This window comes from Oncorhynchus nerka, linkage group LG18 (genome assembly GCF_034236695.1).
Source record: "Oncorhynchus nerka isolate Pitt River linkage group LG18, Oner_Uvic_2.0, whole genome shotgun sequence".
Lineage (NCBI taxonomy): Eukaryota > Metazoa > Chordata > Actinopteri > Salmoniformes > Salmonidae > Oncorhynchus > Oncorhynchus nerka.
Genome location: NC_088413.1, coordinates 84,234,046 through 84,260,998, shown reverse-complemented (window position 1 = coordinate 84,260,998; position 26,953 = coordinate 84,234,046). Strand labels below are relative to the sequence as shown.

The following is a 26,953-nucleotide window of genomic DNA, read 5'->3' as shown; positions in this document are numbered from 1 at the left end:
GAAACCACACCGGAAGATTATGTCGGCAGACCAGTCATGATGGATCGGCGAGGCTCCGTGTCGACAATAAAGGGTCAAAGCCAATTGGGAAAAGAGGTATTGTAGCCCATTAGCGGGTACACCTCTCCGGCTAGCCGGGAGATGGGCCTAGCTCGAGGCTAGCTCAAGGCTAACTCAATGTGCTTGCTTTAGGATAGAGGCGTTAGCCAGCGGTAGCCACACGGTTGCAGCTAGCTAGTTGCGATGATCCGGTGTAATGGTCCAGAGGTTGCGGCAGGAATCCGGTGACGTGGTGGAGAAAAGCTGTCCGATATGCCCTGGGTTGCGCTGTGCAAACTGGCAGGTATTGACCGAGCTAAAGCTGGCCTCCGAGGTGAATACCTCTAGCCGTGGATAACAGTGACAAATAGCTAGTAGCTAGTTAGCTGGCTAGCTGCTGATGGAGGTTCCAGCTATAACGTATAAAAAAGAGCAGAGCCGGTAAAGCAGGTCGCAGGAAAGTATATTTAGATCGTAGGTGGAAAGTGAGATGAAAATATATACGAAAAAACGATGAAACCGACTATTTACAAGAAGGGACAAGACAAACACACGTCCGACTGCTACGCCATCTTGGATCTTGACCCTTGACCCTCTTTGTGTTAGGATTAGGGGTTCTGGCTAAGGGTAGGTATCAGTGTCAGTTCATTGTCCCTTTTCTTTGTGTTATACAGTATTGGAGGTTATGGAACTTATCAAGATGTCATCACACTTGCAAGTAAGTTACAATATAAGTGTTACTGTTTTCATTACCAGAGATAAAATTGAATTGAAAATGAACACAACATACACATTTAGAATTGCTCTTTGCATATTTCTTGTTTTCAGTTTTAAGGGGGGGAGGGGCAGTGCCCCTGTGGCAACAATTTTGGACCCCCTTGTGGCCCCCCTAAATGTGGAGTATGAAATAATTTTTACATAACTAATTGTTGCTTATCGTTCTTTTTTTACATCCGTTATTAGACAGTGGCAACGATGATGATTATGAACATGGCCTTTTGCCTGCTAATGCCTGCAAGGCAGTGAAGAAAACGATATGACAACAATAACATCTAATGTAACTGGCCCCTCTAACAGTACAACTGGCCCCAGCTTGCCCCCAGTTGAAATAGTCTAGAACCGCCACTGACATGAGTAAGGTTCTATTTCTCTGTGGTTCCAGACATTTTCAAGCTGTTTAACCCCGAGCTGCTGGGTCCGGCTCCACGGTGGACGCTCCATGGCTTCCCTACTAGCATCAATGAGACAGGATTCAACTTTGCTGTGACAGGACACAACTCTCTGTGAGGGACTGACTGAATGTGAAATAACAAGCAGTGTGTACTTTGGGTTCAAATGTTTGTTTATTAACTTTAATAACTACGATAACACTTTATTACTGAACCAATGAACCTCAAAGCATTTTCCAGATGTGTGTGTGTGTGTGTGTGTGTGTGTGTGTGTGTGTGTGTGTGTGTGTGTGTGTGTGTGTGTGTGTGTGTGTGTGTGTGTGTGTGTGTGGTGTGGGTGTGTGTGTGTGTGTGGGTGTGTGTGTGTGTGTGTGTGTGTGTGTGTGTGTGGGTGTGTGTGTGTGTGTGTGTGTGTGTGTGTGTGTGTGTGTGGGTGTGTGTGTGTGTGTGTGTGTGTGTGTGTGTGTGTGTGTGTGTGTGTGTGTGTGTGGGTGTGTGTGTGTGTGTGTGTGTGTGTGTGTGTGTGTGTGTGTGTGTGTGTGTGTGTGTGTGTGTGTGTGTGTGTGTGTGTGTGTGTGTGTGTGTGTGTGTGTGTGTGTGTGTGTGTGTGTGTGTGTGTGTGTGTGTGTGTGTGTGTGTGTGTGTGTGTGTGTGTGTGTGTGTGTGTGTGTGTGTGTGTGGGTGTGTGTGTGTGTGTGTGTGTGTGTGTGTGTGTGTGTGTGTGTGTGTGTGTGTGTGGGTGTGTGTGTGGTGGGTGTGTGTGTGTGTGTGTGTGTGTGTGTGTGTGTGTGTGTGTGTGTGTGGGGGTGTGTGTGTGTGTGTGTGTGTGTGTGTGTGTGTGTGTGTGTGTGTGTGTGTGTGTGTGTGTGTGTGTGGGTGTGTGTGTGTGTGTGTGTGTGTGTGCGCAACAAGAGAGAGCTAGATGGTCTGAATATTAAATCATTAATATTTTATTGATGTTTTTTTCCTCTCAGGAATGTCTCTGACCAGACCAGACATATGATCGACACGTTTAGGTCCTACCCAGTAAGCCTCATCACTATTCACAGACACCTTCCTATTGGCTAATTGTATTTATTATTGACTCTTCCTGGTGTCCAGCAAAATTAAGGCAGTTTATACCATTTTAAAAACATTACAATACATTCACAGATGTCACAACACACTGTGTGCCCTCAGGCCCCTACTCCACCACTACCACATATCTAGAACACACTGTGTGTCCTCAGGCCCCTACTCCACCACTACCACATATCTAGAACACACTGTGTGCCCTCAGGCCCCTACTCCACCACTACCACATATCTAGAACACACTGTGTGCCCTCAGGCCCCTACTCCACCACTACCACATATCTACAACACACTGTGTGCCCTCAGGCCCCTACTCCACCACTACCACATATCTACAACACACTGTGTGCCCTCAGGCCCCTACTCCACCACTACCACATATCTAGAACACACTGTGTGCCCTCAGGCCCCTACTCCACCACTACCACATATCTACAACACACTGTGTGCCCTCAGGCCCCTACTCCACCACTACCACATATCTACAACACACTGTGTGCCCTCAGGCCCCTACTCCACTACTACCACATATCTACAACACACTGTGTGCCCTCAGGCCCCTACTCCTCCACTACCACATATCTACAACACACTGTGTGCCCTCAGGCCCCTACTCCACCACTACCACATATCTACAACACACTGTGTTCCCCTCAGGCCCCTACTCCACCACTACCACATATCTACAACACACTGTGTGCCCTCAGGCCCCTACTCCACCACTACCACATATCTACAACACACTGTGTTCCCCTCAGGCCCCTACTCCACCACTACCACATATCTACAACACACTGTGTGCCCTCAGGCCCCTACTCCACTACTACCACATATCTACAACACACTGTGTGCCCTCAGGCCCCTACTCCACCACTACCACATATCTACAACACACTGTGTGCCCTCAGGCCCATATTCCACCACTACCACATATCTACAACACACTGTGTGCCCTCAGGCCCCTACTCCACCACTACCACATATCTAGAACACACTGTGTGCCCTCAGGCCCCTACTCCACCACTACCACATATCTACAACACACTGTGTGCCCTCAGGCCCATATTCCACCACTACCACATATCTACAACACACTGTGTGCCCTCAGGCCCCTACTCCACCACTACCACATATCTACAACACACTGTGTGCCCTCAGGCCCATATTCCACCACTACCACATATCTACAACACACTGTGTGCCCTCAGGCCCCTACTCCACCACTACCACATATCTAGAACACACTGTGTGCCCTCAGGCCCCTACTCCACCACTACCACATATCTAGAACACACTGTGTGCCCTCAGGCCCCTACTCCACCACTACCACATATCTACAACACACTGTGTGCCCTCAGGCCCCTACTCCACCACTACCACATATCTACAACACACTGTGTGCCCTCAGGCCCCTACTCCACCACTACCACATATCTAGAACACACTGTGTGCCCTCAGGCCCCTACTCCACCACTACCACATATCTAGAACACACTGTGTGCCCTCAGGCCCCTAGTCCACCACTACCACATATCTAGAACACACTGTGTGCCCTCAGGCCCCTACTCCACCACTACCACATATCTAGAACACACTGTGTGCCCTCAGGCCCCTACTCCACCACTACCACATATCTACAACACACTGTGCCCTCAGGCCCCTACTCCACCACTACCACATATCTAGAACACACTGTGTGCCCTCAGGCCCCTACTACACCACTACCACATATCTACAACACACTGTGTGCCCTCAGGCCCCTACTCCACCACTACCACATATCTACAACACACTGTGTGCCCTCAGGCCCCTACTCCACCACTACCACATATCTAGAACACACTGTGTGCCCTCAGGCCCCTACTCCACCACTACCACATATCTACAACACACTGTGTGCCCTCAGGCCCCTACTCCACCACTACCACATATCTACAACACACTGTGTGCCCTCAGGCCCCTACTCCACTACTACCACATATCTACAACACACTGTGTGCCCTCAGGCCCCTACTCCACCACTACCACATATCTACAACACACTGTGTGCCCTCAGGCCCCTACTCCTCCACTACCACATATCTACAACACACTGTGTGCCCTCAGGCCCCTACTCCACCACTACCACATATCTACAACACACTGTGTTCCCCTCAGGCCCCTACTCCACCACTACCACATATCTACAACACACGGTGTGCCCTCAGGCCCCTACTCCACTACTACCACATATCTACAACACACTGTGTGCCCTCAGGCCCCTACTCCACCACTACCACATATCTACAACACACTGTGTGCCCTCAGGCCCCTACTCCTCCACTACCACATATCTACAACACACTGTGTGCCCTCAGGCCCCTACTCCACCACTACCACATATCTACAACACACTGTGTGCCCTCAGGCCCATATTCCACCACTACCACATATCTACAACACACTGTGTGCCCTCAGGCCCCTACTCCACCACTACCACATATCTAGAACACACTGTGTGCCCTCAGGCCCCTACTCCACCACTACCACATATCTAGAACACACTGTGTGCCCTCAGGCCCCTACTCCACCACTACCACATATCTACAACACACTGTGTGTCCTCAGGCCCCTACTCCACCACTACCACATATCTACAACACACTGTGTGCCCTCAGGCCCCTACTCCACCACTACCACATATCTACAACACACTGTGTGCCCTCAGGCCCCTACTCCACCACTACCACATATCTACAACACACTGTGTGCCCTCAGGCCCCTACTCCACCACTACCACATATCTAGAACACACTGTGTGCCCTCAGGCCCCTACTCCACCACTACCACATATCTAGAACACACTGTGTGCCCTCAGGCCCCTACTCCACCACTACCACATATCTACAACACACTGTGTGCCCTCAGGCCCCTACTCCACCACTACCACATATCTACAACACACTGTGTGCCCTCAGGCCCCTACTCCACCACTACCACATATCTAGAACACACTGTGTGCCCTCAGGCCCCTACTCCACCACTACCACATATCTACAACACACTGTGTGCCCTCAGGCCCATATTCCACCACTACCACATATCTACAACACACTGTGTGCCCTCAGGCCCCTACTCCACCACTACACCACATCTAGTGTGTGTGTGTGTGTTGCTTCACAGTCCCCGCTGTTCTATAAGGGGTTTTATCTGTTTTTTAAATCTAATTTTACTGCTTGCGTGAGATACCTGATGTGGAATAGAGTTCCATGTAGTCATGGCTCTATGTAGTACTGTACGCCTCCCATAGTCTGTTCTGGACTTGGGGACTGTGAAGAGACCTCTGGTGGCATGTCTTGTGGGGTATGTATGGGTGTCTGAGCTGTGTGCCTGTAGTTTAGACAGACAGCTCGGTTTATTCAACATGTCATTACCTCTCATAAAAAAAGTAGTGATGAAGTCAATCTCTCCTCCTCTTTCAGCCAGGAGAGATTGACATGCATATTATTAATATTAGCTCTCTGTGTACATCCAAGGGCCAGCCGTGCTTCCCTGTTCTGAGCCAATTGCAAGTCATTTTTTGTGGCACCTGACCACATGACAGAGCAGTAGTCAGGGTGCGACAAAACTAGTGCCTGTAGGACCTGCCTTGTTTATAGTATTAAGAAGGCAGAGCATCACTTATATTATAGACAGACTTCTCCCCATTTTAGCTACTACTGCATCAATATGTTTTGACCATGTTTACAATCCAGGGTTACTCCAAGCAGTTTAGTCATCTCAACTTGCTCAATTTCTACATTATTTATTACAAGATTTAGATTTAGTTGAGGTTTAGGGATTAGTGAGTGTTTTGTTCTAAATACAATGCTTTAAGTTTAAGAAAAATGTAGGACTAACTTATTTTCTTGCCACCCACTCTGAAACTAACTGCAGCTCTTTGTTGAGTGTTGCAGTCATTTCAATTGATGTAGTAGCTGACGTGTATCGTGTTGAGTCATCCATATACATAGACACTCTGGCTTTACTCAAAGTCAGTGGCATGTCGTTAGTAAACATCTTGCCTTATCTTGCCAATGAAAAAAGTAATTAAAGTAGTTTGCAATATTAGTGAGCTTTGTGATGGATGAATGAGCCAACTGATTCAATGACTGAAGGAGCCAAGTGGTCCGTTGCTCCAGAGCCTTTCCATTCACCTTCACACTCCTGGGCCAGACTACACTCAATCATATGACCCACTGAAGAGATGAGTCTTCAGTAAAGACTTAAAGGTTGAGACCGAGTCTGCATCTCTCACATGGGTAGGCAGACCATTCCGTAAAAATGGAGCTCTATAGGAGAAAGTCTTTAGCACTAACTGAAGTTGATTTAGTGCTTTATCCGGGTAGCCGGGAAGTAGAGCATTTGCAGTAGTCTAACCTAGAAGTAACAAAAGCATGGATAAATTCTTCTGCATCATTTTTGGATAGAAAGTTTCTGATTTTTGCAATGTTGCATAGATGGAAAAAGCTGTCCTTGAAACCGTCTTGATATGTTCGTCAAAAGAGAGATCAGGGTCCAGAGTAACGCCGAGGTCCTTCACAGTTTTATTTGAGACAACTGTACAACCATTAAGATTAATTGTCAGATTCAACAGAAGATCGTTTGTTTCTTGGGACCTAGAACAAGCATCTCTGTTTTGTCCGAGTTTAAAAGTAGAAAGTTTGCAGCCATCCACTTCCTTATGTCTGAAACACAGACTTCTAGCGAGGGCAATTTTGGGGCTTCACCATGTTTCATTGAAATGTAGTGTGTCATCCGCATAGCAGTGAAAGTTAACATTATGTTTTCGAATGACATCCCCAAGATATAAATATATAATGAAAACAATTGTGGTCCTAAAACGGAACCTTGAGGAACACTGAAATTTACAGTTGATTTGTCAGAGGACAAACCATTCACAGAGACAAACTGATATCTTTCCGACAGATAAGATCTAATCCAGGCCAGAACTTGTCCGTGTAGACCAATTTGGGTTTCCAATCTCTCCAAAAGAATGTGGTGATCGATGGTATCAAAAGCAGCACTAAGGTCTAGGAGCACGAGGACAGATGCAGAGCCTCGGTCTGATGCCATTAAAAGATCATTTACCACCTTCACAAGTGCCGTCTCAGTGCCATGATGGGGTCTCAAACCAGACTGAAGCATTTCGTATACAAGTGGAGGCTATATACAGGGGGTACCGGTACAGAGTCAATGTGCGGGGGGGGTTAGTTGAGGTAATTGCGGTAATATGTACATGTAGGTAGAGTTAAAGTGACTATGCATAGATAATAAACAGAGAGTAGCAGCAGCGTAAAAGAGGGGTCCGGGTAGCCCTTTGATTAGCTGTTCAGTAGTCTTATGGCTTGGGGGTAGAAGCTGTTAAGAAGCCTTTTGAACCTCGACTTGGCGCTCCAGTACCACTTGCCGTGGAGTAGCAGAGAGAACAGTCTATGACTAGGGCGGCTGGAGTCTTTGACAGTTTTTAGGGCCTTCCTCTGACAGCACCTGGTATAGAGGTCCTGGATGGCAGGAAGCTTGGCCCCAGAGGATGTATTTTTTTATTCACCTTTATTTAACCAGGTAGGCCAGTTGAGAACACCTTTATTTAACCTGGTAGGCCAGTTGAGAACACCTTTATTTAACCAGGTAGGCCAGTTGAGAACACCTTTATTTAACCTGGTAGGCCAGTTGAGAACACCTTTATTTAACCAGGTAGGCCAGTTGAGAACACCTTTATTTAACCTGGTAGGCCAGTTGAGAACACCTTTATTTAACCTGGTAGGCCAGTTGAGAACACCTTTATTTAACCAGGTAGGCCAGTTGAGAACACCTTTATTTAACCTGGTAGGCCAGTTGAGAACACCTTTATTTAACCTGGTAGGCCAGTTGAGAGCAAGTTCTCATTTACATCTGGGACCTGGTCAAGATAAAGCAAAGCAGTGTGACACAAACAACAACACAGAGTTACACGTGGAATAAACAAACACACACTTTTTTCTATTGTGTTATTGACTGTATGTACAGAGTGTGCAAATAAGATAAGGGAGGTAAGGCAATAAATCGGCCATAGTGACAAAATAATTACAATTTAGCAATATACCCACACGAGTCATAGATGTGCAGAAGATGAATGTGCAACTAGAGATACTGGGGTGCAAAGGAGAAGAAAAAAATAACAGTATGGGGATGAGGTAGTTGGATGGGCTATTTACAGATGGGCTATGTACAGGTACAGTGATCTGTGAGCTGCTCTGACAGCTGGTGCTTAAAGCTAGTGAGGGAGATATGAGTCTCCAGCTTCAGTGATTTTTTTTTTCTAAAAAAAATTCAATTTGTTCCAGTCATTGGCAGCAGAGAACTGTAAGGAAAGGTGGCAAAAAGAGGAATTGGCTTTGGGGGTGACCAGTGAAATATACCTGCTGGAGCGCATGCTATGAGTGGGTGCTGCTATAGTGACCAGTTAGCTGAGATAAGGCAGGGCTTTACCTAGCAAAGACTTATAGATGACCTGGAGCCAGTGGGAATATGTAGCGAAGGCCAGCCAACGAGAGCATACAGATTGCAGTGGTGGGCAGTATATGGGGCTTTGGATGGCACTGTGATAGATTGCATACAATTTGCTGAGTAGGGTGTTGGAAGCTATTTTGTAAATGACATCGCCGAAGTCAAGGATCGGTAGGATAGTCTTTTATGAGGGTATGTTTGGCAGCATGAGTGAAGGAGGCTTTGTTGCAGAATTTTGGATTGGAGATGCTTAATGTGTGTCTGGAAGGTTAGTTTAGTCTAACCAGACACAGAGATATTTATAGTTTTCCACATATTCTAAGTCAGAACCGTCCAGAGTAATGATGCTAGGTGGGCAGGCAGAAATCTGTTGTAGAGCATGCATTTAGTTTTACTAGCATTTAAGAGCAGTTGGAGGCCACGGAAGGAGTGTTGTATGGAAGCTCAGAAAGGTGAATGAATGGTGTTGTCTGCGTAGAGGTGGATCAGAGAATCATCAGCAACAAGAGCGACATCATTGATATATATACAGAGAAAAGAGTCAGCCTGAGAATTGAACCCTGTGGCACCCCCATAGAGACTGCCAGAGGTCCAGACAACAGGCCCACCAATTTGACACACTGAACTCTATCTGGGGCGGCAGGGTAGCCTAGCGGTTAGAGCGTTGGACTAGTAACCGGAAGGTTGCAAGTTCAAACCCCCGAGCTAACAATGTACAAATCTGTTGTTCTGCCCCTGAACAGGCAGTTAACCCACTGTTCCTAGGCTGTTATTGAAAGTAAGAATTTGTTCTTAACTGACTTGCCTGGTTAAATAAAGATAAAATAAAAATCTGAGAAGTAGTTGGTGAACCATGCGAGGCAGTAATTTGAGACTAAGGCTATTGAGTCTGCCGATAAGAATGCGGTGATTGACAGAGTTGAAAGCCTTGGCCAGGTCGATGAAAACGGCTGCACAGTACTACTGTCTTCTATCTGTGGCAGTTATGATATTGTTGAGGACTTTGAGCGTGGCTGAGATCAGCTCGGAAACCAGATTGCATAGTGAAGGTACGGTGGGATTCTAAATGGTTGGTGATCTGTTTGTTAACTTGGCTTTCGAAATCTTTAGAAAGGCAGGGTAGGATAGATGTAACAGTTTGGGTAGAGAGTGTCTCCCCCTTTGAAGAGGGGGATGACTGCGGCAGCTTTCCAATCTTAAGGGATCTCAGATGATACGAAAGAGAGGTTGGACAGGCTAGTAATAGGGGTTTCAACAATTTTGGCAGATCATTTTAGAAAGAGGGATCCAGATTTTGCAGCTCTTTCAGAACATCAGCAGTCTGGATTTGGGTGAAGGAGAAGGGTTGGAAAGTTGCTGCAGGGGGTTAGTGGGCGGGGTAGTGGTAGCCAGGTGGAAAGCATGGCCAGCCGTAGAAAAAATGCTTATTGAAATGATCGATTATAGTAGATTTATTGGTGGTGACAGTGTTTCCTAGCCTCAGTGCAGTGGGCAGCTGGGAGGAGGTGCTCTTATTCTCCATGGACTTTACAGTGTCCCAATACTTTTTGGGAATTAGTGCTACAGGATGCACATTTCTTTTTGAAAAAGCTATCCTTAGCTTTCCTGACTGAGCATATTGATTCCTAACTTCCCTGAAAAGGGGCTATTCGATGCTAATGCTGTACGCCACAGCATTAGCATCAATTTTTGTGCTGGTTAAGGGCAGTCAAGTCTGGGGTGAACAAAGGGCTACATCTGTTGTTAGTTCTACATTTTTTTTGAATGGGTGGGAGCATGCTTACTTAAGATTGTGAGGAAAGCACTTTTAAAGAGCAACCAGGCATCCTCTACTGATGGGATGAGGTCAATATCCTTCCAGCATACCCAGGCCAAGTCGATTAGAAAGGCCTACTCACTGAAGTGTTTTAGGGAGTGTTTGACAGTGATGAGGGGTGGTCGTTTGACCAGGGACCCATTTCGGACACAGGCAATGAGGCAGTGATTGCTGAGATCCTAGTTGAAGACAGCAGATGTGTATGTAGAGGGCAAGTTGGTCAGGAGGATATCTTTGAGGTTTCCCATGTTTATGGATTTAGGGTTGTTCCTGGTAGGTTCCTTGATCATTTGTGTGAGATTGAGGGCATCTAGCTTAGATTGTAGGATGGTTGGGGGGTTAAGCTTATCCCAGTTTAGGTCACCTAGCAGTACGAACTCTGACAATAGATGGGGGGCAATCAATTCACATATGGTGTCCAGGGCACAGCTGGGGGCTGAGGGGGTTTTATAACAAGCAACAACGGTGAGAGACTAATTTCTGGAAAGGTGGATTTTTTTGTTGGTTTAGGCACAGACCTGGATAGTATGACATAACTTTGCAGGCTATCTCTGCAGTAGATTGCAACTCCTCCCCCTTTGGTAGTTCTATCTTGACGGAAAATGTTGTAGTTGGTGATGGAAATTGCGGGATTTTTGGTGGCCTTCCTAAGCCGGAATTCAGACACGGCTAGGACATCAGGGTTGGCGGAGTGTGCTAAAGCAGTGAATAAAACAAACTTATACTAAATATATTTTAAAAAATAGGAAAAGGATATTTACACGGGACGGGACAAGACTAAACGTCCGACTGCTACGCCCTCTTGGACTTGTAGCTGTAATTGCTGCCAAAGGTGGCTCTGACTTTGGGGGGGGGTGAATAGCAATGCACGCTCAAGTCTTCTGTTTTTTTTGTCTTATTTCTTGTTTGTTTCACACACAATTTTGGGGGGGGATCTTCAAAGTGGTGGGCATGTTGTGTAAATCAAATGATACAATCTCCCCAAAAATCCATTTTAATTCCAGATTGTAAGGCAACAAAATAGGAAAAATTCCAAGGGGAGTGAATACTTTTGCAAGCCACTGTATGTAAATGTGATATTTCCATTTTTTATTTGGAAATTAGCAACATTTCTAAACTTGTTTTGGCTTTGTCATTATGGTTATTGTGTGTAGATTGATGAGGGGGGGAAACTATTTAATATATTTTAAGGCTGTAACCAAATGTGGGAAAAGGGGTCTGAATACTTTCTGAAGGTGCTGTGTGCACATCTGGCACAAAAGTGTTTCGTTATGGGAGAAATACGGGACGTGTGGAGGGCCGTTACAAGGCTGGACACTTCCAGAAACTGTATGTTTTCGGACTTGTGCAATGGAGTATTCAAGCCGTAAGTGTGCCTTTCCATGCAGAGATTAACTACAAAATGCATTTATATTACATAATATTACTATATTTCAGGGTCTGAACTACAAAGAAGATTGGAAGCTGGTGACAGTCCTTATTGGAATGAATGACATCTGTGATTATTGTAAAAACAAAGTAAGGCAATGTATTTTTTCATAGGTTATTGGATATAAAGTCCCTCATACCTATTAGATAGTCACTCCTACACATTAGATACAGTCAATCCTACACATTAGATACAGTCAATCCTACACAGTAGATACAGTCACTCCTGCCCAGTAGTTGCAGTCACGCCTGCCGAGTAGTTGCAGTCACGCCTGCCGAGTAGTTGCAGTCACGCCTGTCCAGTAGTTGCAGTCACGCCTGCCGAGTAGTTGCAGTCACGCCTGCCCAGTAGTTGCAGTCACGCCTGCCCAGTAGATGCAGTCACGCCTGCCGAGTAGTTGCAGTCACGCCTGCCCAGTAGTTGCAGTCACGCCTGCCCAGTAGTTGCAGTCACGAATGCCCAGTAGTTGCAGTCACGCCTGCCCAGTAGTTGCAGTCACGCCTGCCCAGTAGATGCAGTCACTCCTGCCCAGTAGATGCAGTCACTCCTGCCCAGTAGATGCAGTCACTCCTGCCCATTAGCCTTTCTGCCCTACTTTAGATACATTGCCATGTTTGTTAATTAACTAAACTCACCAGATTATCTGACAGAGTAATTAACGGTGTATATTAAACAGAGGAAAATACTGCACTGCTGTTCTCACGGCTGTAAAACTGATACTGTTTATTAATATTCCAGACTCTCTTCTCAGCGGACAACTTCATCTACTACATGACAGAGATGCTTGACACAATGATGAATGAGGTATGACAGATGCTTGACACAATGATGAATGAGGTATGACAGATGCTTGACACAATGATGAACGAGGTATGACAGATGCTTGACACGATGATGAACGAGGTATGACAGATGCTTGACACGATGATGAACGAGGTATGACCGATGCTTGACACGATGAGGAACGAGGTATGACAGATGCTTGACACGATGAGGAACGAGGTATGACAGATGCTTGACACGATGAGGAACGAGGTGTGACAGATGCTTGACACGATGATGAACGAGGTATGACAGATGCTTGACACGATGAGGAAAGAGGTATGACAGATGCTTGACACGATGAGGAACGAGGTGTAACAGATGCTTGACACGATGATGAACGAGGTATGACCGATGCTTGACACGATGAGGAACGAGGTATGACAGATGCTTGACACGATGAGGAACGAGGTGTGACAGATGCTTGACACGATGATGAACGAGGTATGACAGATGCTTGACACGATGAGGAAAGAGGTATGACAGATGCTTGACACGATGAGGAAAGAGGTATGACAGATGCTTGACACGATGAGGAACGAGGTGTAACAGATGCTTGACACGATGATGAACGAGGTATGACCGATGCTTGACACGATGAGGAACGAGGTATGACAGATGCTTGACACGATGAGGAACGAGGTGTAACAGATGCTTGACACGATGATGAACGAAGTATGACCGATGCTTGACACGATGATGAACGAGGTATGACCGATGCTTGACACGATGATGAACGAGATATGACAGATGCTTGACACAATGATGAACGAAGTATGACAGAAATGCTTAACACGATGATGAACGAGGTATGACAGATGCGTGACACGATGATGAACTTGATATGACAGATGCTTGAAACAATGATGAACGATGTATAGTCAAGTTATTTTGTAACATTTTATTATGCACTGAAGGTGATTCTATTTTGTGGTCCTTTGTTCTTCACTGATTTCTCTTTCCGTCTCGTTTCTCTCTCTCTCTCTCTCTCTCTCTCTCTCTCTCTCTCTCTCTCTCAGGTCCCTAGGATGATAGTGAACATCGTTCAGATCCTTCCCATGGAGACTCTCAGAGAAGTTCAGAGGCCCTCCATCGGCTGTGAGCTCCAAAAGTAGGACTGCTCTCCCTAACCTTGAAACAATTCCACTCAAGTGTCTTTAAATGTTGTAATCTCTACCACGAAGTTTCTGCTCCCACTTGGTGGTACCAGGGGATAAATCTACCGACCTGAAGGAACTAGGGTTAGAGGTTAGGAGTTGGGATTAAATTACTGAAATGTTGTAATCTCTACCAAGGAGGTTCTGCTCCTGCTTGGTGTTACCAGAGGATAACTCTACTGACCTGAAGGAACTTATAGAACTCAACTTTGAATTTCAGGTGTGTGTTGATACAGCCCTCTATCCAAGGGGTGGGCAACTCCAGTTCTCAAGGGCCTGATTGGTGCCCACCCCTGCTCTATCCCAGCATGCAGCCTGTGTGTACACTTCCCTATCTTCCACTGAGTACCCTTGACATGATACTCTATTGATACCTATCTTCCATTGTGTTTCCAGTCATGATACTCTATTGATACCTATCTTCCACTGAGTACGCTTGACATGATACTCTATTGATACCTATCTTCCATTGTGTTTCCAGTCATGATACTCTATTGATACCTATCTCTCATTGTGTTTCTAGTGGAGGCTGGAGAAGCTTCTGGAAAGCGACCGCTTCTTCAAAGAGGACTTTGCTGTGGTTCTGCAGCCCTATCTTCAAAACGCCCAGCCACCAAGACTGCCTGTTCGTTCCCTAACCCCTAACCTCTACCTCCTAACCACTAACCCCTAACATCTAACCCCTACCTACAACACACAGAACCACCAAGACTGCCTGTTCGTTCCCTAACCCCTAACCTCTACCTACAACACACAGAACCACCAAGACTGCCTGTTCGTTAACCCTACCCATGAACCTCTAACTCCTAACCAACTCCTAACCACTAACCCCTAACATCTAACCCCTACCTACAACACACAGAACCACCAAGACTGCCTGTTCGTTCCCTAACCCCTAACCTCTACCTACAACACACAGAACCACCAAGACTGCCTGTTCGTTCCCTACCCATGAACCTCTAACTCCTAACCACTAACCCCTAACATCTAACCCCTACCTACAACACACAGAACCACCAAGACTGCCTGTTCGTTCCCTAACCCCTAACCTCTACCTACAACACACAGAACCACCAAGACTGCCTGTTCGTTCCCTACCCATGAACCTCTAACTCCTAACCACTAACCCCTAACATCTAACCCCTACCTACAACACACAGAACCACCAAGACTGCCTGTTCGTTCCCTACCCATGAACCTCTAACTCCTAACCACTAACCCCTAACATCTAACCCCTACCTACAACACACAGAACCACCAAGACTGCCTGTTCGTTCCCTACCCATGAACCTCTAACTCCTAACCACTAACCCCTAACATCTAACCCCTACCTACAACACACAGAACCACCAAGACTGCCTGTTCGTTCCCTACCCATGAACCTCTAACTCCTAACCACTAACCCCTAACATCTAACCCCTACCTACAACACACAGAACCACCAAGACTGCCTGTTCGTTCTCTAACCCCTAACCTCTACCTACAACAAGTTCAACCAGATTAATCGTTTGTTCCTTCAGGACAAAGAGTTCGATCTTGGTTTCATCAGACCAGAAAATCTTGTTTCTCATGGTCTGAGAATCCTTTAAGTGCATTTTGGTAAACTCCAAGCGGGCTGTCATGTGCCTTTTACTGAGGAGTGGCTTCCGTCTGGCCACTCTATCATTTAGGCCTGATTGGTGGAGTGCTGCAGCGATGGTTGTCCTTCTGGAAGGTTCTCCCATCTCCACAGAGGAACTCTGGAGCTCTGTCAGAGTGACCATCGGGTTCTTGGTCACCTCCCTGACCAAGGCCCTTCTCCCCTGATTGCTCAGTTTGGCCGGGCGGCCAGCTCTAGGAAGAGTCTGGGTGGTTCCAAACTTCTTCCATTGAAGAATGATGGAGGCCACTGTGTTATTGGGGACCTTCAATGCTGCAGGCATTTTTTGGTACCCTTCCCCAGATCTGTGCCTCGACACAATCCTGTCTCAGAGCTCTACGGACAATTCTAAAAACCTGTTTTCGCCTTGTCATTAAGGGGTATTGTGTGTAGATTGATGAGGATTTATTTAATCAATTTTAGAATAAGGCTGTAACGTAACAAAATGCAGAACAAGAGAAGGGGTCTGAATACTTTCTGAATGCGCTGTAAGTAACTCTAAATGAAGCATATAGGAGCACCTGTAACTCTAAATGAAGCATATAGGAGTACCTGTAACTCTAAATGAAGCATAGAGGAGTACCTGTAACTCTAAATGAAGCATATAGGAGTACCTGTAACTCTAAATGAAGCATATAGGAGCACCTGTAACTCTAAATGAAGCATAGAGGAGTACCTGTAACTCTAAATGAAGCATATAGGAGCACCTGTAACTCTAAATGAAGCATATAGGAGTACCTGTAACTCTAAATGAAGCATATAGGAGTACCTGTAACTCTAAATGAAGCATATAGGAGTACCTGTAACTCTAAATGAAGCATATAGGAGCACCTGTAACTCTAAATGAAGCATATAGGAGTACCTGTAACTCTAAATGAAGCATATAGGAGTACCTGTAACTCTAAATGAAGCATATAGGAGCACCTGTAACTCTAAATGAAGCATAGAGGAGTACCTGTAACTCTAAATGAAGCATAGAGGAGTACCTGTAACTCTAAATGAAGCATATAGGAGTACCTGTAACTCTAAATGAAGCATAGAGGAGTACCTGTAACTCTAAATGAAGCATATAGGAGTACCTGTAACTCTAAATGAAGCATATAGGAGCACCTGTAACTCTAAATGAAGCATATAGGAGCACCTGTAACTCTAAATGAAGCATATAGGAGTACCTGTAACTCTAAATGAAGCATAGAGGAGTACCTGTAACTCTAAATGAAGCATAGAGGAGTACCTGTAACTCTAAATGAAGCATATAGGAGTACCTGTAACTCTAAATGAAGCATATAGGAGCACCTGTAACTCTAAATGAAGCATAGAGGAGTACCTGTAACTCTAAATGAAGCATATAGGAGTACCTGTAACTCTAAATGAAGCATATAGGAGTACCTGTAACTCTAAATGAAGCATATAGGAGTACCTGTAACTCTAAATGAAGCATATAGGAGTACCTGTACCTCTAAATGAAGCATATAGGAGTACCTGTAACTCTAAATGAAGCATATAGGAGTACCTGTAACTCTAAATGAAGCATATAGGAGTACCTGTAACTCTAAATGAAGCATATAGGAGTACCTGTAACTCTAAATGAAGCATATAGGAGTACCTGTAACTCTAAATGAAGCATATAGGAGCACCTGTAACTCTAAATGAAGCATATAGGAGTACCTGTAACTCTAAATGAAGCATAGAGGAGCACCTGTAACTCTAAATGAAGCATATAGGAGCACCTGTAACTCTAAATGAAGCATAGAGGAGTACCTGTAACTCTAAATGAAGCATATAGGAGTACCTGTAACTCTAAATGAAGCATATAGGAGCACCTGTAACTCTAAATGAAGCATAGAGGAGTACCTGTAACTCTAAATGAAGCATAGAGGAGTACCTGTAACTCTAAATGAAGCATATAGGAGTACCTGTAACTCTAAATGAAGCATATAGGAGCACCTGTAACTCTAAATGAAGCATATAGGAGTACCTGTAACTCTAAATGAAGCATATAGGAGTACCTGTAACTCTAAATGAAGCATATAGGAGTACCTGTAACTCTAAATGAAGCATATAGGAGTACCTGTAACTCTAAATGAAGCATATAGGAGTACCTGTAACTCTAAATGAAGCATATAGGAGCACCTGTAACTCTAAATGAAGCATATAGGAGTACCTGTAACTCTAAATGAAGCATAGAGGAGCACCTGTAACTCTAAATGAAGCATATAGGAGCACCTGTAACTCTAAATGAAGCATAGAGGAGTACCTGTAACTCTAAATGAAGCATATAGGAGTACCTGTAACTCTAAATGAAGCATATAGGAGCACCTGTAACTCTAAATGAAGCATAGAGGAGTACCTGTAACTCTAAATGAAGCATAGAGGAGTACCTGTAACTCTAAATGAAGCATATAGGAGTACCTGTAACTCTAAATGAAGCATATAGGAGCACCTGTAACTCTAAATGAAGCATATAGGAGCACCTGTAACTCTAAATGAAGCATATAGGAGCACCTGTAACTCTAAATGAAGCATATAGGAGTACCTGTAACTCTAAATGAAGCATATAGGAGTACCTGTAACTCTAAATGAAGCATATAGGAGCACCTGTAACTCTAAATGAAGCATATAGGAGCACCTGTAACTCTAAATGAAGCATATAGGAGCACCTGTAACTCTAAATGAAGCATATAGGAGCACCTGTAACTCTAAATGAAGCATATAGGAGCACCTGTAACTCTAAATGAAGCATATAGGAGCACCTGTGTCTATACTATAAACATACTATAAATATATACATACATACTATAAATAATGCCATGGAATTCTGAGCAACTCTTGCCTGCTAAAAGAGCTAGTGTAGCCCTCAGCCATTTGGATTAGCCAGATCAGGACCAAACATAATGAACTAGTGTAGCCCACAGCCATTTGGATTAGCCAGATCAGGACCTAACATAATGAACTAGTGTAGCCCTCAGCCATTTGGATTAGCCAGATCAGGACCAAACATAATGAACTAGTGTAGCCCTCAGCCATTTGGATTAGCCAGATCAGGACCTAACATAATGAACTAGTGTAGCCCACAGCCATTTGGATTAGCCAGATCAGGACCAAACATAATGAACTAGTGTAGCCCACAGCCATTTGGATTAGCCAGATCAGGACCTAACATAATGAACTAGTGTAGCCCACAGCCATTTGGATTAGCCAGATCAGGACCAAACATAATGAACTAGTGTAGCCCACAGCCATTTGGATTAGCCAGATCAGGACCTAACATAATGAACTAGTGTAGCCCACAGCCATTTGGATGAGCCAGATCAGGACCTAACATAATGAACTAGTGTAGCCCTCAGTACATAGTCAATGTGCAGGGGTATGGGTTAGTAATGAGACTATATACAGGGGTACGGGTTAGTAATGAGACTATATACAGGGGTATGGGTTAGTAATGAGACTATATACAGGGGTATGGGTTAGTAATGAGACTATATACAGGGGTATGGGTTAGTAATGAGACTATATACAGGGGTACCAGTACATAGTCAATGTGCAGGGGTATGGGTTAGTAATGAGACTATATACAGGGGTATGGGTTAGTAATGAGACTATATACAGGGGTATGGGTTAGTAATGAGACTATATACAGGGGTACGGGTTAGTAATCAGACTATATACAGGGGTATGGGTTAGTAATCAGACTATATACAGGGGTATGGGTTAGTAATGAGACTATATACAGGGGTACAGGTTAGTAATGAGACTATATACAGGGGTATGGGTTAGTAATGAGACTATATACAGGGGTATGGGTTAGTAATCAGACTATATACAGGGGTATGGGTTAGTAATGAGACTATATACAGGGGTATGGGTTAGTAATGAGACTATATACAGGGGTACGGGTTAGTAATCAGACTATATACAGGGGTATGGGTTAGTAATCAGACTATATACAGGGGTATGGGTTAGTAATGAGACTATATACAGGGGTATGGGTTAGTAATGAGACTATATACAGGGGTACGGGTTAGTAATCAGACTATATACAGGGGTATGGGTTAGTAATCAGACTATATACAGGGGTATGGGTTAGTAATCAGACTATATACAGGGGTACGGGTTAGTAATCAGACTATATACAGGGGTATGGGTTAGTAATCAGACTATATACAGGGGTATGGGTTAGTAATCAGACTATATACAGGGGTATGGGTTAGTAATCAGACTATATACAGGGGTATGGGTTAGTAATGAGACTATATACAGGGGTATGGGTTAGTAATGAGACTATATACAGGGGTACCAGTACATAGTCAATGTGCAGCGGTATGGGTTAGTAATCAGACTATATACAGGGGTACGGGTTAGTAATCAGACTATATACAGGGGTATGGGTTAGTAATCAGACTATATACAGGGGTATGGGTTAGTAATCAGACTATATACAGGGGTATGGGTTAGTAATGAGACTATATACAGGGGTACGGGTTAGTAATCAGACTATATACAGGGGTATGGGTTAGTAATCAGACTATATACAGGGGTATGGGTTAGTAATGAGACTATATACAGGGGTACAAGTACATAGTCAATGTGCAGCGGTATGGGTTAGTAATCAGACTATATACAGGGGTACGGGTTAGTAATCAGACTATATACAGGGGTATGGGTTAGTAATCAGACTATATACAGGGGTATGGGTTAGTAATCAGACTATATACAGGGGTACCAGTACATAGTCAATGTGCAGGGGTATGGGTTAGTAATCAGACTATATACAGCGGTACCAGTACATAGTCAATGTGCAGGGGTATGGGTTAGTAATCAGACTATATACAGGGGTACCAGTACAGAGTTAATGTGCAGGGGTATGGGTTAGTAATCAGACTATATACAGGGGTATGGGTTAGTAATCAGACTATATACAGGGGTACAGGTTAGTAATCAGACTATATACAGGGGTACAGGTTAGTAATCAGACTATATACAGGGGTACAGGTTAGTAATCAGACTATATACAGGGGTACAGGTTAGTAATGAGACTATATACAGGGGTATGGGTTAGTAATCAGACTATATACAGGGGTATGGGTTAGTGATGAGACTATATACAGGGGTACGGGTTAGTAATCAGACTATATACAGGGGTACCAGTACATAGTCAATGTGCAGGGGTACGGGTTAGTAATCAGACTATATACAGGGGTACGGGTTAGTAATCAGTCTATATACAGGGGTACGGGTTAGTAATGAGACTATATACAGGGGTACGGGTTAGTAATGAGACTATATACAGGGGTATGGGTTAGTAATCAGACTATATACAGGGGTATGGGTTAGTAATCAGACTATATACAGGGGTACGGGTTAGTAATGAGACTATATACAGGGGTACGGGTTAGTAATGAGACTATATACAGGGGTACCAGTACAGAGTCAAAGTGCAGGGGTACGGGTTAGTAATCAGACTATATACAGGGGTACCAGTACATAGTCAATGTGCAGGGGTATGGGTTAGTAATCAGACTATATACAGGGATATGGGTTAGTAATGAGACTATATACAGGGGTACGGGTTAGTAATCAGACTATATACAGGGGTACCAGTACATAGTCAATGTGCAGGGGTATGGGTTAGTAATCAGACTATATACAGGGGTATGGGTTAGTAATCAGACTATATACAGGGGTACGGGTTAGTAATCAGACTATATACAGGGGTATGGGTTAGTAATGAGACTATATACAGGGGTATGGGTTAGTAATCAGACTATATACAGGGGTACGGGTTAGTAATCAGACTATATACAGGGGTACCAGTACATAGTCAATGTGCAGGGGTATGGGTTAGTAATGAGACTATATACAGGGGTACGGGTTAGTAATGAGACTATATACAGGGGTACGGGTTAGTAATGAGACTATATACAGGGGTACGGGTTAGTAATGAGACTATATACAGGGGTACGGGTTAGTAATGAGACTATATACAGGGGTACGGGTTAGTAATCAGACTATATACAGGGGTATGGGTTAGTAATCAGACTATATACAGGGGTATGGGTTAGTAATCAGACTATATACAGGGGTACGGGTTAGTAATGAGACTATATACAGGGGTACCAGTACATAGTCAATGTGCAGCGGTACGGGTTAGTAATCAGACTATATACAGGGGTATGGGTTAGTAATCAGACTATATACAGGGGTATGGGTTAGTAATGAGACTATATACAGGGGGTACTAGTACATAGTCAATGTGCAGGGGTACGGGTTAGTAATGAGACTATATACAGGGGGTACCAGTACAGAGTCAATGTGCAGCGGTATGGGTTAGTAATCAGACTATATACAGGGGTACCAGTACATAGTCAATGTGCAGGGGTACGGGTTAGTAATGAGACTATATACAGGGGTACCAGTACAGAGTTAATGGGCAGGGGTACAGGTTAGTAATGAGACTATATACAGGGGTACCAGTACAGAGTTAATGTGCAGGGGTACGGGTTAGTAATGAGACTATATACAGGGGTACGGGTTAGTAATCAGACTATATACAGGGGTATGGGTTAGTAATCAGACTATATACAGGGGTATGGGTTAGTAATCAGACTATATACAGGGGTATGGGTTAGTAATCAGACTATATACAGGGGTATGGGTTAGTAATCAGACTATATACAGGGGTATGGGTTAGTAATCAGACTATATACAGGGGTACGGGTTAGTAATCAGACTATATACAGGGGTATGGGTTAGTAATCAGACTATATACAGGGGTATGGGTTAGTAATCAGACTATATACAGGGGTACCAGTACAGAGTTAATGTGCAGGGGTACGGGTTAGTAATCAGACTATATACAGGGGTACCAGTACAGAGTCAATGTGCAGGGGTATGGGTTAGTAATGAGACTATATACAGGGGTACCAGTACAGAGTCAATGTGCAGGGGTACAGGTTAGTAATGAGACTATATACAGGGGTACGGGTTAGTAATCAGACTATATACAGGGGTACCAGTACATAGTCAATGTGCAGGGGTACGGGTTAGTAATCAGACTATATACAGGGGTACCAGTACATAGTCAATGTGCAGGGTATGGGTTAGTAATGAGACTATATACAGGGGTACCAGTACATAGTCAATGTGCAGGGGTATGGGTTAGTAATGAGACTATATACAGGGGTACCAGTACATAGTCAATGTGCAGGGGTACGGGTTAGTAATCAGACTATATACAGGGGTACCAGTACATAGTCAATGTGCAGGGGTACGGGTTAGTAATCAGACTATATACAGGGGTACCAGTACATAGTCAATGTGCAGGGGTACGGGTTAGTAATCAGACTATATACAGGGGTACCAGTACATAGTCAATGTGCAGGGGTACGGGTTAGTAATGAGACTATATACAGGGGTACCAGTACATAGTCAATGTGCAGGGGTACGGGTTAGTAATGAGACTATATACAGGGGTACCAGTACAGAGTTAATGTGCAGGGGTATGGGTTAGTAATCAGACTATATACAGGGGTACCAGTACATAGTCAATGTGCAGGGGTATGGGTTAGTAATCAGACTATATACAGGGGTACCAGTACATAGTCAATGTGCAGGGGTATGGGTTAGTAATGAGACTATATACAGGGGTATGGGTTAGTAATCAGACTATATACAGGGGTATGGGTTAGTAATGAGACTATATACAGGGGTATGGGTTAGTAATGAGACTATATACAGGGGTATGGGTTAGTAATCAGACTATATACAGGGGTACGGGTTAGTAATCAGACTATATACAGGGGTACGGGTTAGTAATGAGACTATATACAGGGGTATGGGTTAGTAATCAGACTATATACAGGGGTACGGGTTAGTACTGAGACTATATGCAGGGGTATGGGTTAGTAATCAGACTATATACAGGGGTACGGGTTAGTAATCAGACTATATACAGGGGTATGGGTTAGTAATCAGACTATATACAGGGGTACGGGTTAGTAATGAGACTATATGCAGGGGTATGGGTTAGTAATCAGACTATATACAGGGGTACGGGTTAGTAATGAGACTATATACAGGGGTATGGGTTAGTAATGAGACTATATACAGGGGTACGGGTTAGTAATCAGACTATATACAGGGGTACGGGTTAGTAATCAGACTATATACAGGGGTATGGGTTAGTAATGAGACTATATACAGGGGTACGGGTTAGTAATGAGACTATATACAGGGGTACGGGTTAGTAATGAGACTATATACAGGGGTACGGGTTAGTATTGAGACTATATACAGGGGTACGGGTTAGTAATGAGACTATATACAGGGGTACGGGTTAGAAATCAGACTATATACAGGGGTATGGGTTAGTAATCAGACTATATACAGGGGTATGGGTTAGTAATCAGACTATATACAGGGGTACGGGTTAGTAATGAGACTATATACAGGGGTACCAGTACATAGTCAATGTGCAGCGGTACGGGTTAGTAATCAGACTATATACAGGGGTATGGGTTAGTAATCAGACTATATACAGGGGTATGGGTTAGTAATGAGACTATATACAGGGGGTACTAGTACATAGTCAATGTGCAGGGGTACGGGTTAGTAATGAGACTATATACAGGGGGTACCAGTACAGAGTCAATGTGCAGCGGTATGGGTTAGTAATCAGACTATATACAGGGGTACCAGTACATAGTCAATGTGCAGGGGTACGGGTTAGTAATGAGACTATATACAGGGGTTCCAGTACAGAGTTAATGGGCAGGGGTACAGGTTAGTAATGAGACTATATACCGGGGTACCAGTACAGAGTTAATGTGCAGGGGTACGGGTTAGTAATGAGACTATATACAGGGGTACGGGTTAGTAATCAGACTATATACAGGGGTATGGGTTAGTAATCAGACTATATACAGGGGTATGGGTTAGTAATCAGACTATATACAGGGGTATGGGTTAGTAATCAGACTATATACAGGGGTATGGGTTAGTAATCAGACTATATACAGGGGTACGGGTTAGTAATCAGACTATATACAGGGGTATGGGTTAGTAATCAGACTATATACAGGGGTATGGGTTAGTAATCAGACTATATACAGGGGTACCAGTACAGAGTCAATGTGCAGGGGTACGGGTTAGTAATGAGACTATATACAGGGTACCAGTACAGAGTTAATGGGCAGGGGTACAGGTTAGTAATGAGACTATATACAGGGGTACCAGTACAGAGTTAATGTGCAGGGGTACGGGTTAGTAATGAGACTATATACAGGGGTACGGGTTAGTAATCAGACTATATACAGGGGTATGGGTTAGTAATCAGACTATATACAGGGGTATGGGTTAGTAATCAGACTATATACAGGGGTATGGGTTAGTAATCAGACTATATACAGGGGTATGGGTTAGTAATCAGACTATATACAGGGGTACGGGTTAGTAATCAGACTATATACAGGGGTATGGGTTAGTAATCAGACTATATACAGGGGTATGGGTTAGTAATCAGACTATATACAGGGGTACCAGTACAGAGTTAATGTGCAGGGGTACGGGTTAGTAATCAGACTATATACAGGGGTACCAGTACATAGTCAATGTGCAGGGGTACGGGTTAGTAATCAGACTATATACAGGGGTACCAGTACATAGTCAATGTGCAGGGGTACGGGTTAGTAATCAGACTATATACAGGGGTACCAGTACATAGTCAATGTGCAGGGTACGGGTTAGTAATCAGACTATATACAGGGGTACCAGTACATAGTCAATGTGCAGGGGTACGGGTTAGTAATGAGACTATATACAGGGGTACCAGTACATAGTCAATGTGCAGGGGTACGGGTTAGTAATGAGACTATATACAGGGGTACCAGTACAGAGTTAATGTGCAGGGGTATGGGTTAGTAATCAGACTATATACAGGGGTACCAGTACATAGTCAATGTGCAGGGGTACGGGTTAGTAATCAGACTATATACAGGGGTACCAGTAGATAGTCAATGTGCAGGGGTACGGGTTAGTAATCAGACTATATACAGGGGTACCAGTACATAGTCAATGTGCAGGGGTATGGGTTAGTAATCAGACTATATACAGGGGTACCAGTACATAGTCAATGTGCAGGGGTATGGGTTAGTAATCAGACTATATACAGGGGTACCAGTACATAGTCAATGTGCAGGGGTATGGGTTAGTAATGAGACTATATACAGGGGTATGGGTTAGTAATCAGACTATATACAGGGGTATGGGTTAGTAATGAGACTATATACAGGGGTATGGGTTAGTAATGAGACTATATACAGGGGTATGGGTTAGTAATCAGACTATATACAGGGGTATGGGTTAGTAATCAGACTATATACAGGGGTACGGGTTAGTAATCAGACTATATACAGGGGTACGGGTTAGTAATGAGACTATATACAGGGGTATGGGTTAGTAATCAGACTATATACAGGGGTACGGGTTAGTAATGAGACTATATGCAGGGGTATGGGTTAGTAATCAGACTATATACAGGGGTACGGGTTAGTAATGAGACTATATACAGGGGTACGGGTTAGTAATGAGACTATATACAGGGGTACGGGTTAGTAATGAGACTATATACAGGGGTACGGGTTAGTAATCAGACTATATACAGGGGTATGGGTTAGTAATCAGACTATATACAGGGGTATGGGTTAGTAATCAGACTATATACAGGGGTACGGGTTAGTAATGAGACTATATACAGGGGTACCAGTACATAGTCAATGTGCAGCGGTACGGGTTAGTAATCAGACTATATACAGGGGTATGGGTTAGTAATCAGACTATATACAGGGGTATGGGTTAGTAATGAGACTATATACAGGGGGTACTAGTACATAGTCAATGTGCAGGGGTACGGGTTAGTAATGAGACTATATACAGGGGGTACCAGTACAGAGTCAATGTGCAGCGGTATGGGTTAGTAATCAGACTATATACAGGGGTACCAGTACATAGTCAATGTGCAGGGGTACGGGTTAGTAATGAGACTATATACAGGGGTACCAGTACAGAGTTAATGGGCAGGGGTACAGGTTAGTAATGAGACTATATACAGGGGTACCAGTACAGAGTTAATGTGCAGGGGTACGGGTTAGTAATGAGACTATATACAGGGGTACGGGTTAGTAATCAGACTATATACAGGGGTATGGGTTAGTAATCAGACTATATACAGGGGTATGGGTTAGTAATCAGACTATATACAGGGGTATGGGTTAGTAATCAGACTATATACAGGGGTATGGGTTAG

General features: G+C 44.1%; 1 protein-coding gene across 1 annotated transcript in view; it reads left to right on the top strand.

Annotated features, from left to right (window-relative positions):
• Positions 1–26,953, top strand: part of LOC115126475 (phospholipase B1, membrane-associated-like) — a 56,089-nt gene that overhangs the window by 12,953 nt on the left and 16,183 nt on the right. Inside the window, exons 6-13 of the mRNA XM_065004466.1 lie at positions 714–757; positions 1,202–1,322; positions 2,183–2,234; positions 12,042–12,122; positions 12,772–12,837; positions 13,875–13,966; positions 14,151–14,232; positions 14,536–14,637. Of these exons, the coding sequence (XP_064860538.1) occupies positions 714–757; positions 1,202–1,322; positions 2,183–2,234; positions 12,042–12,122; positions 12,772–12,837; positions 13,875–13,966; positions 14,151–14,232; positions 14,536–14,637 (640 nt within the window). The remainder of the gene's footprint in view (positions 1–713; positions 758–1,201; positions 1,323–2,182; positions 2,235–12,041; positions 12,123–12,771; positions 12,838–13,874; positions 13,967–14,150; positions 14,233–14,535; positions 14,638–26,953) is intronic.